Source organism: Salarias fasciatus, chromosome 8, assembly GCF_902148845.1.
Source record: "Salarias fasciatus chromosome 8, fSalaFa1.1, whole genome shotgun sequence".
NCBI lineage: Eukaryota > Metazoa > Chordata > Actinopteri > Blenniiformes > Blenniidae > Salarias > Salarias fasciatus.
In genome coordinates, this window is record NC_043752.1 from 13,080,470 (window position 1) to 13,093,092 (window position 12,623).

Genomic DNA, 12,623 nt, shown 5'->3' on the forward strand with positions numbered 1-12,623 from the left:
CAGCTTCCCTCTCTCTCTCTCTCTCTCTCTCTCTCTCTCTCCCTCTCCCTCGCTCTTTCTCTCTCTAACATGCCGCCTGGGGGCAAATCTCACTCTGTCTCATCTGCTGCTTAATTTCACTGGAGCGGCCCTCAGTAATGAAGCGCCTTGATGTACATTTGCCAATTTCTGCCTCTGCCACTGCGATATAATTGGGATGTGACTAAGCATGAATACCCGGCACAGGGTTGGTTGACCTCTCGGCGACCCCGTGAATCGCGCTTTTGTCATAATGGAGGTATTATCTCACATAATCTGGGAATGGAGAGGGATTGTCTGCAGGGTGCCGGGGATGGAAATGAATTGATATAACTCCTTGCTCCTGTGCAACCGCAGCGGAGGGGGGATAAAAAGTGCAAGATACATTTTTTTACATGATCATAATGAAGACATTTTCTCCTTATCTATTGCCGCTTTGTGTTTATAGGAGTAGGAGAGCAGCTTCTGGCAAATGCAGGGGTGTTTTTTTTTTTTTTTTTTTTTTTTAGGGAAGGGAGGGAGGTTTGATGCTGTCGCAGGAGAGAGGATTTCTCTGCGTGTGTGTGTGTGTGTCAGCCTTTTCCCTGTGTGGGTGCACTGTGTGCTCACATGTTAGTGTGTATGTGTGTCTGTTAATGACCCTGTAAAATGACAAGCTGAGCTGGCAGTGAGAGTACAGCCGACGGTCAGAGAGGGAGAGGGAGAGAGGAGGTGGAGGAGGAAGGAGAGTTCAGATGGAGGTGTGGGGAAGGAGGGGAATAAAAAAAAGGGGGGGGTTATGGTTGTGAGGTGGGTGGTTGCTGTGATTCACCATGCTGTCATCAGAGGGACCGAGGCCCCTGAGTGGCCCTCTGTATTCCCACCTGAGAAGCCTGCAAATGGAGGGGCCGCGCTGTCATTATTTACAGCCCGCAGCTCCTAACCTTGGATTCGGAGCTCATCACAGCGCAGGGAAAATCAGATTGGACTTGACGTGTACCCGAGCCAGTGACCTTGATAAGTGCGAGGTGCCTGCAGCAAGAGGTTGGGGAAGAAGAGCTGGGATTTGTGCGTACGCGTGTTGTTTGTGTGTTTGTGCTTTTCAACCAGGTTGGGAGGTGGGGGTAGTGTGTGTCTGTGTGTTTGTGGCATCGCTGAATGGCTGAACTATGACTCAAGACGACACGTGGTCGGCCAGGATACAGCAGGCAATACGAACCATTAGGACTGTTCATTTTACAGAGAGCGATGCTGATTATAATGGTCGATTAATTAATTTACATTTCAGCAGAGAATCAGCTGCTATGATATATTTTGACTGGAAATCAGCTCAAGAGGTACCTGTTGTTATAAAAGTGAACTCAAGGTGAGTCTGGATCGAAGTAAGCTCACTGAAAAAAACAAAAAAGACAAAGTTAGTGATCCGTAACCGAGAGTTGAGGGCAGCCGGCTTCACTGGTTTAAGTCCTCCTGTCGATAGGTCACCGCCGTGGCCCGGGTTTTGGTCACGAAGGGCGTCTAGTGTAAAACTGGTGTCAAATCAAACGTGCGGATCACATGATGGGCTGCGGCGACCCTGGAAAGGAGAAGCTTCCCCCTCAAAAACAAGCACAGGCTGAACTAAAGTAAATGGCATCAACTCAGAGAGGATGTTGTTGCTAAAGAGGATCTTAGAGAGCAGGCAGTGGAACAGTGGTACAGCACTGTTATCTCACATTGGAAAAAAACCCTGGTCTGATTCTGGACTCAATACTGTCCAGATTTGTTCTCTCTTTATGTGAGATTTTTTTTTTTCCTGCTTTCTATCACAACTGATTCATGCTCCCGACCTGAAGTAAAGTTTAAAAACAAGTAAGAATTTTAAGATATCACCAACTAGAAAAAAGGAAAAAAAAACACATTCTTTGACATATATTCTGCAATAAAACCTCCCACCAATACTTTGTGCTGGGTTAAAAGTAATTTCTGTGGTATCGTTTTACCAGCTCAGAAATCATCAACAGCTTGTGAAATGTGTAATCTGCAGCAGAAATTCTTCCATTTATGCACATCAGTTATGATAAACTGCCAGAATAGAGTGATTCCAAAGCCTGTTGCAGAATGTGTTTGCTATGCTTACATCTGTTTGCTCTGTGCTCCACTCACACTTCATTTTTGGACTTCAATTAAACCGCCCCGGCATTATTTCGCAAAGCAGCACCTCTATTTACTTTCTGAACAGATTTGGTCCACTTGTTTGGTGCACATCAGGGTGCAGATGGCTGGATGCACACTTCCAATTCAATTTTATTTATATGACAACATAGTCGTCTCAAACCACTTCCAGCAGAGAAAAATCCAGCTATTCCACATGAGCAAGCACAGATGATGGCGGGGAGCAGAAACTCTTCACAGGAGGGAACCTGCAGAACCAGGCTCAGGGGAGGCGGCTTTCTGCTGTTCCAGTTGGAGTTAGGGCATAGGAAGAAAGAAAAAGGTAGGATAGAGACAGAGAGCAACAAATATCAAACAGATTGTCATAATAAGTCAAGATAATCCACTTGTTGCAGAATTGAACAACTGAAACTAGGAACTGGTTCGTCATGAGAGGAGCCTGGTATCCTAAAACATTCTTACAGACTAATAAATAAACTAAACTGCAGTGACGCGATCTCTCCTGCTCCTGTCGGTACACTCGCTTCATCATTTCGAATCAGTTATTCAGACGCGCTGATAACAGGAAATTACTTTGTCAGCATCACTCTGAGTCAACATGTTCCTGATTTTAGAGACGTGACGCAGGTGGAAAGAAACAGTCCTGCAGACCTGGGTTGACGTGGGAGTATGACTGATGCATTGTGGTCGAAAATGACAATGACAATCCTCATAGTGAAACTCTGATATTCTTCTGTATTTTAATAGAAAGAGGAAGCAGTAATGCAGCAAGTTTTTTTTTTTTAAAGTGAGGACTGAGCTGTCAGCTGAATCCAGCCCATCGTGACCCCGAGACAGATAAGGCAGGTTTAGAACATGGATTGATGAATGAATGATTACAGAGAAGAAATAACTATGAGATGCATTTTACCCCTTCAACTAAAAGGACTGAAAACATGTCAAACTCTGGGTCAAATAATTAATCTTCTCCTGGATCGTGCATGTTTATTTCCGTTCCCCATATGAAGGTGCTGCCTTTAGACCGAAAGGGGGGGAATTGGTGGCAGGAGGGATGCAAAATAAACGGGGGGGGGGGGGGGGGGGGGGGGGGGGGGGGGGGGGAAGCATCTCCAGACTGGTGATGAAAATGCGTTTTTCTTCCCCTACCGAGATGCTATTTGGCCGCGTGAAATGATTAATTTCACACATATACAGGTCATCCCCAAAAGCAGCAACATCTCATTCACCAGGGGCCCCCGTCAGCAACAAAACAGGAGGCTGCAATAAAATGAGCAAACAGCAGCACGTAGTGTGCGTCAATAAATCTTTGGAGGTTAAACCTGAGCTCTGTAGAATTTGAGCAGCTCCATCTGCCCCCCCCCCCCATCAGGTAAAAGTCACTGAGTACATCAAGACTTGTCGAGACCGAAAAAAATGGCCGAGGAGCCGTGCGTTCGGGGGGAGTGTCCTGTGGTAGCGGCTACACACACTCTGTCACACATGCACACACAGTCTGTGTTTGCATAAGAAGGATGAAGCCTTGAATTATGGGGTTTGTGTAAATAAGGAGATGAGACTGTTTTTAGCACACAGGGAGGAAGGAGTGCTTGGATGAGAATAGTGCCTCTGTGTGGAGTGGAATTGGTCCTGGGTTGTTTACGACAGCTCACAGCCCTCATATATCACAGGCAGTATGTTTGCTGTGAAGCTACAGTTTGTATGCCATCTGCCTCGGCTGAACTTGACCCTTCAAACAGACTTATATTTTGTAAACTGAGCTCACAGTAACCGCTTTTATTTTCTCTCCCTCAGTGGATGATCCAGGAACCCCACAAGGTGGCCACCTTCTTCGGGTGCATCGGCTCCGACCGTTTCGGGGAGATCCTGAAGACGAAGGCCGAGGAGGCCCACGTCGACGCCCACTACTACGAGCAAAACGAGGAGCCCACCGGCACGTGCGCAGCCTGCATCACCGGAGACAATAGGTTAGCGACCTTTCAGTCACCCGGCCCTGAAGCTCAGGTCTGAAGGAGTCATTTCGGTTCACGTTTGCTTCCTCGGGCAAGGCGGCTTGAATTCTCTGGGCTGGAAGTCATAACAGGGAATCGTAGCTCAGCTCCCACATCAAAAGGGGAAAAAAAAAAAGAACAGCTTGATCGTGTTTTTCCAGGCCCCCACTCCGTCTCTGCCGCCCCAGTGGGTTGTCATCCATCTATAGGCTGACAGTAGCAATGTGTTAGGGAAGCCTGGGCTATCCCGGTTCTCACCTGTCAGCCTTTTTCCACTGTTAAAAGGGGCTTTAGCATCTCTGGCGACTCTCTCGCTGGCGTTATCGTCAGCACGCCCGAGACAGCAGAGGTCAAAACCCGTGCAGAGACACACAAATATCGCTAACAGGAAGGACTCCAGTCCATGATAGACCAGGTGTGGATCGATAAGCTGCCTCTCTAAACACTCCCCTCCTCCGCAACTACTGGAGTTGTCAGTCAGTCAACGACTGGACCCTGACCGCCCCGGGAGCCGGCCCCGCTGAATGGTCTTAGTGGGCTTGTTTGATGTGGGCTCTGACACCTGAAAAGGTCAGGTGCCGTGCTCAGAGAGACGAGCTCTGTAATATTTCTTACAGGTGTTTAACAGACAGCTCAGGAGGCCAAAGGAAAGGTCGCCGGCAGGGCCAGATTGGAGGGGTGATGGCTTTGAAGGATTTGGAGCCAGTATGTCACAGCCCCCAGGCTTTGATTAGTGCAACTCTTCAAAGAAGGAGAAAAATCCACCTCCCTGGCTCTCATCTGACAGTTCCAGCTCCACTCTGCCAAGATCCTATAGATTGAATAATCATACACATTTTTTCTTTAAATGTATTCACTCCTCAGATGTGTAATCTTGGTGAAAGTCAATAATACGTGGCCCCCTGTGCTTATATTGATTTTTGCTCATGTTTAGACATTTCAAATTGTTTAGTTTGATCTGTAGCAATTTCCAAATCCACTCCGTTTTCAGTATTCGCTGTACAAGATGGTTTTCCCAACACTTGCTTTTCCCAAGTATGTAAGATAATCCTAGCACTTCCCACCATGACATTTAGCACCATTTACCACAGTCAACTGGCTCCATGCACCAAATAGTTTAGGTGTTGAGGCTTTTACACTGCGAGTGTGATAAATATGACACAAAAATCTCAAGTGGGTTCTCATCGTCGAAACGCTCCGTACCAGCTGTGATGTGAAACTGAGTAATGTTCCAAAACGTTTAAACCTCTTTGCACCTGGTCATTCCTTCCCAAAAAAAAAAACCAAAGCAAAACATAGAATTTATTACATTGAAGAGATTGTAAGTGCATCATTTTTCACAAGGACAAAAAAAAGTAGGCACAAAGAAATATCTTTATGCACATGTAAATACTTAAACACGTAGAGAAATGAAAATAAAACACTCCGCATGCATACACAAGTCCTCTTGGTATTATTATCTATTATTTCTGTCTGAGACACACTGCCTATTGAAGACAAGTTCTTAGTTATTTCTACAAATTAGAATTTGGTAAAACTGAGAATCATTCTTCGAAAGATAACAGGTTCTCTGAAATAATTTGCAGCTCTTAGATACCGCAGAACTCATGAGTGCTTTGCTTTGGACTTGCTTACTGTGGCATTGTGGCTTTACCTCCTGAATGTATGCCATCATTAGGCCTATCTGTTGTCTGATCGCGCACTGCCGGGCTCATGTCTGCTGGACTTCCTCGGTAATGACACTCATTTTGTCTGTCATACTCGCTCCAACCTCCGAGTCCATTACCGCAGCTCAGGTCAAACACAGTCCCAATCCTGCTGTCACATCGGAGCCTTCGTCACTGCGCTCTGATCAAGTTAGCACACTGTTACTCTTTCCTTTGACACTAACCATGGTGAGCAGCTTTTTCTCGCCATGTGAGAACAGACCCCCTTCCTGCAGCAACACCCTCCTGTCATATGGTCGCCTAACAGTTTTCCCCTAAGTAGCGATGATGGTTGCACTCATTTTGATGGCCCGCTCATAAAGAGACAGCACACGAGGACTGGCTAATGAGCTATGTTAAGATAATGCCACCTGCTTCACTTTCCAGCTCCCGCCACTCAGTACTCGACTCGAGGGTTCATTTAGTAATGCATTTCTGTTGTTTTGCCACCCTTGTTAACAGTGGACCACTTTCCCAGGTGATATGATAACAGGAATAATTTTGAGTTGGCTCTTTCTGGCCTTAAAATCCCCTCATCTCATTTCCAATCTGTCCTTTCTGGGCGTGTTTTGAGATAACTGAAATATATATATTTGAATTAAGATGGCTTTTTTATACTCTGGCTCAGACATTCGAAGAAACTATTATCGTCCTTTTATATCAGGCAACAACAGAAGAAACTCTGGGAGTGTTTTTTAAGGATGTTTTTGAGATGAAATTAAGATGGATGATAAGCGAGGCGGAAGATTTATGGGGTCTGTCTCGGCAGGTCCCTCGTCGCTAACCTGGCAGCGGCGAACTGCTACAAAAAGGAAAAACACCTGGACTTGGACAGCAACTGGGAGCTGGTGGAGAAAGCCAAGGTCTATTATATTGCGGTAAGTGAGACCCTCTACATTCAAAATGACTGTTCCCCAACTCCACTGCCAGAGGAGGACAAAATGTTAAGAGGCTTTATTCAGGAAATGCCTCTGCACGCCTCCTGCATTGTCAATATATCCATTCATCCTTTGTGGAGCGAAATGAGCTATGTTACCTATTGAGACAATACAGCTCCATTTTCTCTATTTTTCCCCCTGGTCTTTGTGCACCAAGCTGCGGCGCGGTGTGAAATTGTTCTACATGTAACGCATTCATTCACTTCTTTAAACGTGAAGACAAGCCAACAGGTGCTGCGCCAGTGTGAAAATTGATTATGCAAGTTCGCTCGGCTTTACCCCCCTCCTCCCACACTATCTCCCCCTCGCAGACAAAAAAAAAAAAAAAAAACGCGCGCGCAGATTGAGGAGGACAGATGTGCAACTTAGACATTCACACACACTTCCAGCCCGCACCGCTGAGGTAATGTCTTCACTCGGCGGCTCCTGGAGCGGGATGGCCCGCCGTGCTCGTGTTTCACTGTTTGGGATTACATTTAATTCCGGGCAGATCAACATTTTCTCTGATCCCGAGTCAAGATGATAGCCCTGAAATTGCTGGGCATTCCTCGTCTTTAAGCAGTTCATTATCGGCATAAATCACCGTTGCAGTCTTCGCCGTCGACGTCGCTCCCTTGGCGTATCCCCCCCCCCCCCCCCCCCCCGGTGAAATCCACAACGCTCCCCCTGATGCCCACAAGCCCTCCAAACACGAGTGTACTGTAGTGCAATAATGACGGAGGTTTCATAATTAGCCGCCCAGTCGCAGAAACAAACACAGGGAGGGAAGGGGGGAAAAAAAACAAAAACGGAAGAATAGAAGCCGTTAGTGCTTGTGCCAGAAAGCAGATCAGTCAGTCCATCCTCCAGAGTTTGTGTGGTCTCATTTTTAGCCTCTGCTTTGCATTAGCAAACATGGCACATCCTCTGCAAATTGGCAGTTGGGTTTTGCCCACATCCGACAGTCTTGCGCGCAGGGAAAAGCTTCCGTGGGATTTGAGGGGGGATAGAAGGGCCACAAATGGGTGTTTGTCAGTGCTTGGAATCTAAAACGTGGTGTTCGGCATCCCTCCTGGGCCTCTTTGTCAAAACAGGGGGATCATTCGCTTTATTAGAGTCCCATTCGCACTTCTAAAGTACTTAGCCAGATACACTGCCACAGCTATTCCCACTTAATACTGTGTGGCGTGTCTAGACCGGTGTTCACTAAGGCCTCCTCTCTCCATTAACCTTGTCGAGAGCACTCAGATGTATTTACCCAATTTACAGCCAGATTGTACATTTTCTCCCTCTCGCGCTCACTGTACTAACCTTTAGCTGTGCATTAATGTGCTTTGTTGATTTTCATTAAACACACTGCTGGGCGGCGCGCGCGGCCTTGTACACTCTAATCTGTAAATTTAATTACCGAAAAGTGCACATGTGTGTACGTTAGCATGTTATTTGCTCGCAAATGCGTCCGTGTTTGCCGGAGCATGTGTGTTAAAGAGGTGATTGATGATTCTTGGCAGAGGCTCTCAAGGTGCCTGCAACTATGCGGTGTGATTGGATGAAAACAGAATTATTAGAGGGCTCTCGCAGCCAGTCTGGCTCATCCAGCAACAGCGGCGGCCGTGGCGGCAGCAGCAGGGCTGGTGGCAGACGCAAAGCAGGGAGGCAGCACTGCCATTTCTCACAAAGAGAGAGTGTTGAACTCCTGCCAAATGTTTGGTGGCAGGCTGTTGCTAGGAAATCTGGGTCCTTAGGCAAATCGTTGCACAAAGACCAATAACAAAGGCGTGAGGGGGAAGAAGGAATGGCTAAACGCATTTCAGGCAGGGGATATCTCTTCTTCTCCTTTTTTTTTGTGGGGGGGGGTGTTTGAATGCCGTCACCGCTGCAGTGATATGGACAGTTATTTCTTTCCCCGATGATCGTAAACATCAGAGATGGAGGGTGATGTTTTGTGGGAAGGCAAGATGAGTGACTCTAATTGGTGGGGGTGATGTGTGCATGTTGGCCCAGTTAGCCCCCCCTGCCCCCCCCCCCCCCTCCTTTTTTTTTTTTTTTTTTTTTGCTCCCCCTTTCCTTCCATCCCCATCCCCCCGTTGTCCCTGTATGGACACACACAGCCCCCCTCTTTCCTCCTCCTTTTGCTGTCTTATTTGCCTCCCCCCTTCCTCTTTTTCTCTGGTCTCTCTCTGTCTCTCTCTCTCACACACACACACACACACACACATACATTTGCTGTTAAGCACACACAGCTTGCACGCACACATTCTGCAGCATACCACTGGCTTGTTTTTCTTACCACTGAGCGCTTTGCCCTGTAATTTGATCTTCCCTGCTTGATGCGTCCTCCATGATGCCACTTTGAATTAACCTATGTCTGCACGGCTCTCCTTAGCCCCGGCTAATAATATGGCCTCTTCCTAAGTTATGCCATTTACATTCAGTGGGGGGAAAAAAAAAAAAAAAAGAGAGAAGTAGTGCTTGGTCCATCTTGTGGTGGTCATGCACTGTGAGACTTAACAAAAAAATGGAGAAGAGGGGAGACGAGCAAGACAATTGACTGTGAAAAGGCCTGTTAATGACTGGGCACAGATGGTCAGAAATAACCCAAGGATAGGCGGAGGAGACGCCCGCCTCTGCCAACTGGCCCGACACACAAAACTCACCCAACGAGACACAAGCTGCATCGCTGTCAGGTCACAAACCCGATCACAGCTGGGGAACGCTGTTAGTTTGCGCCCTGTGCTAGGGGCACAATCTCCCGAGGCTGCGAGGGGTTAGCCACGCCCGAGGAAAACAGCGAGCCCACCTTTTTTTTGTCAAACGGCGCGGCGAGTCGAAGTCGAAAGCCTCACACTGTTAACGCTGGCACGCCGCATATAGCATTAATTGGCGGTTGCATTCTTGCCCTCACTGCAGGGGAAAGCTGAGTTCAGCTTCAGTCACTGTAGCATAATATGCAAGAAAAGGAGGAGAAGGGAAAAAGAAGGAAGGAAAGGGAGAAAAAAAAAAAGCGCAGTACTGGCACCACAAGCAGCACGTCAGCCTGCTTACACCCCAGAGTGACACACACACACACACATGCACGCACAGTTACTCTGCCCAACCAGCCCCCTTCAATTTTCTGCCAAAAAAGCAAAGGGAAAGGTTTTACACACACACACACACACACACACACACACACACACGTCTAACTGACACCTCATCAGCTAGCCGAAGGGCTGATTAGCACAGAGGTGACTGCGGCTGTGTCTCTGTCCAACTCGGAGGACCACGCTGTCCTCACGCTGACCTTGAGATTCCTCTCCCTCTCCCGTCCTCTCTTCCATCCTCCTCCCTCTCACCGCCGCTCTTTATCTCTCCCTCTGTCTCCATCTCCTCCCTCCTTCCTCTCCCTCTCCTTTTTTTTTTTTTTTTTTTTTTCCCTCTGTCTCTTCCTCTCGTTCCTCCCCGCTCTGTACTGCACCACTCCGCACTGCCCCTGTCCTTTCCACATAGCCGGGGAGGGATCACGAGGCAAAATGCAGGCAGCGGAGGAAAGGAGGGAGGGAGGGAGAAAGAGAAGTGTAGGGGGGGAGAAGAAGAAAAAAAAAAAAAACTGGCAGGCTCCCCCTTTGTCTGCAGGCGATTAGTTACAGTCTTGGTTGCCGATGAAATTTAATCCCCACCGCATTTACATGCCAAGTTTGACTTCTGGCAAGCCTTATTAAATAGATTTGTAAATCATTTCATCTTGATTAGAATCTGTTCTCAAGGGATCAACATTTTTTTTTTTTCTCTTTTTTTTCGCCCTGCTTGTGTTTTGTTATGTGTACAATCTGTGCCCACTGGTGTTAAAAATCTGAAAGTCAACCCCTCGGTGGTGTTATTTCTCGGGACCGGGGGACTATAAGCAGTAGATTTGGGGGCGGGGGGGACAAAGAGCGACGGGTGCCAAGTCCCGTCCGTCAGCGGCCAAGCCGCCGTGTCAGCATGTCTCTCATCTCTGGAGGTCATGTCGGCGGCCAAGCCGCTGCTATGATGTCCGCTCTCTTTATTAGGCTGACACCACAGCGTCTCTAGCATGGAACAATGTCATTTCCAATCGCGCCTAATCAGATGGCATTTTGTAATTGCCAGCAAAACATCTTATGAATATGAATTCATAATTGTTCAATTACAAGTCGACTGCATCATATTTATTGGCTTATTTATTTTTTTTCTCCCGCTGGCCTGGGCCAATTATAGGATTTCAATCTTGAGGCAATCAAGTGATAAGGGTGAGGCGTTTAGTGTTTGCTGTCACTATATAATTCTCTCCAATGTTAAACATGCATCTGGGAGGGCTGTATTTGTCAGAAGGCTGTGTGTGGAGGTGCACCTGCCTAATTGAGTGGTAATGAGCTGTCAGGAGTGCGGGCTTGGTGATTGGCTCCTGGCGGGGCGTCCTGTGCCAGTGGGACGTATGGGCTGGCCCGGCCCTGCTGGAGGATCAGCCAGCTCCGCAGCCCCGCAGGCCTGAGTGGGCGGAGCGTAGTAAATTAGGGTGGAGAGGCCAAAGACGCTGGCTGCGGAGACATCCTGTGGCTTTCACTCAACTGTGGGATTTATTTAGGTTGTTTACAATTATCCGTCTTCTTGATTTACTTTTACGGCTTCATGTCAGAGTTGGGAGGACAAATTTAGATGTTCAGTAAAAGTAGCATTACCGACTGCTCCACAGAAGTGAAAAAGTTCTGCTTTTTTTTTCTTTTTTTTTTTTTTCTTCCCTTCTTATGGACACCATATGAAAATGTGATCAACTCAGCTTTCCAGTAATTCAGATTCACAAAGTTTATGGTTCCAGAAAAAATGAGACAATCCTGACCTGGGACTGTATGGCACTTATATTTATTACCAGTGGTAAAGAATCACACATTGTGTTGTGCAACAAAACCTGCAAAGTTGAACCATTAAAGTCTGAGATAGAGATTTTTCCGCAGCTGTTGCTTTGTAACAAAAATGATTTCGTAAACCCCGATGCTGAATTGTTGTCAAAAGAACAAAGCGGCTGTGTGAAAAAGCAGCTGCGTGACGGTGATGAATGCTGTCAGGAGTGACCGAGTGATCAAAGTTACATCAATAAAAGCCCAAATGTTTTCAACAGTTCACGTACAAAAGTGCTTGTTTCAAATTAAGTGATTTAAAACAAAGTTTCACAACAAAACAATGTGTTTCCTCGGTAGATCAGTCAGGAGTTTGACCCATCTTGGGGTTTTTGATGATCCCAAGAAAAAAAAAAAAAGATCCAATCGAAATGTTTGTTATCTGAAACATGTGTTTTGTGGTTTAAAGTAACTTTTTTTCTCCAGCTTATCAGAATAAAACATGGAGCCCACATTTCATGCACAAATTAAAGGTTTCGTAACTCTTGTCACCTGTCAAAGATGATCCACATGATGATGAATCATCCCTCAGTCTAATTTATGATGAAGTCTGTTTTCAGACACAATTCATGTGGTTTTGGTTTTCTCTATATTTATGGCGCCATCAGTCCAACACAAGTCTGTAAATCTTACACATGAGAGGATAATTCTCAAGTATCAGGATTTATTATGTGGTTTTGCATCAGGTCAAGTTTTCACCTTGATTGAGAGGAACCCTGGTTGTAGCAAAAGGATGTGTAGTTTGAGATCTGGTCAAGTTCTCTGATGAAGAGCAGCAGCAGAATCAACACTTAATATGCTCAATGGATGTCTGAAATAGTTGCTTTTATGAAGACATTGTCTTGTTTTTCATGTTGTTATTGAGCTGTTAAATGTGTGAACTGCGTCGACTTTCCATCTGTATTTCAAAACCGTAGTTTATCGTACGTGACTATAAATCTCTTCAATCTCCAGGCGTTTTGTGAG

At 46.5% G+C, this 12,623-nt stretch overlaps 1 protein-coding gene across 2 annotated transcripts in view; it reads left to right on the forward strand.

Moving 5' to 3' along the window:
* adkb (adenosine kinase b) overlaps positions 1 to 12,623 on the forward strand; it is a 110,162-nt gene that overhangs the window by 42,874 nt on the left and 54,665 nt on the right. For both annotated transcript variants that reach the window (XM_030097622.1, XM_030097621.1), the window contains exons 5-6: positions 3,943 to 4,115; positions 6,615 to 6,723. In XM_030097622.1, coding sequence (XP_029953482.1) covers positions 3,943 to 4,115; positions 6,615 to 6,723 — 282 coding nt within the window. The remainder of the gene's footprint in view (positions 1 to 3,942; positions 4,116 to 6,614; positions 6,724 to 12,623) is intronic.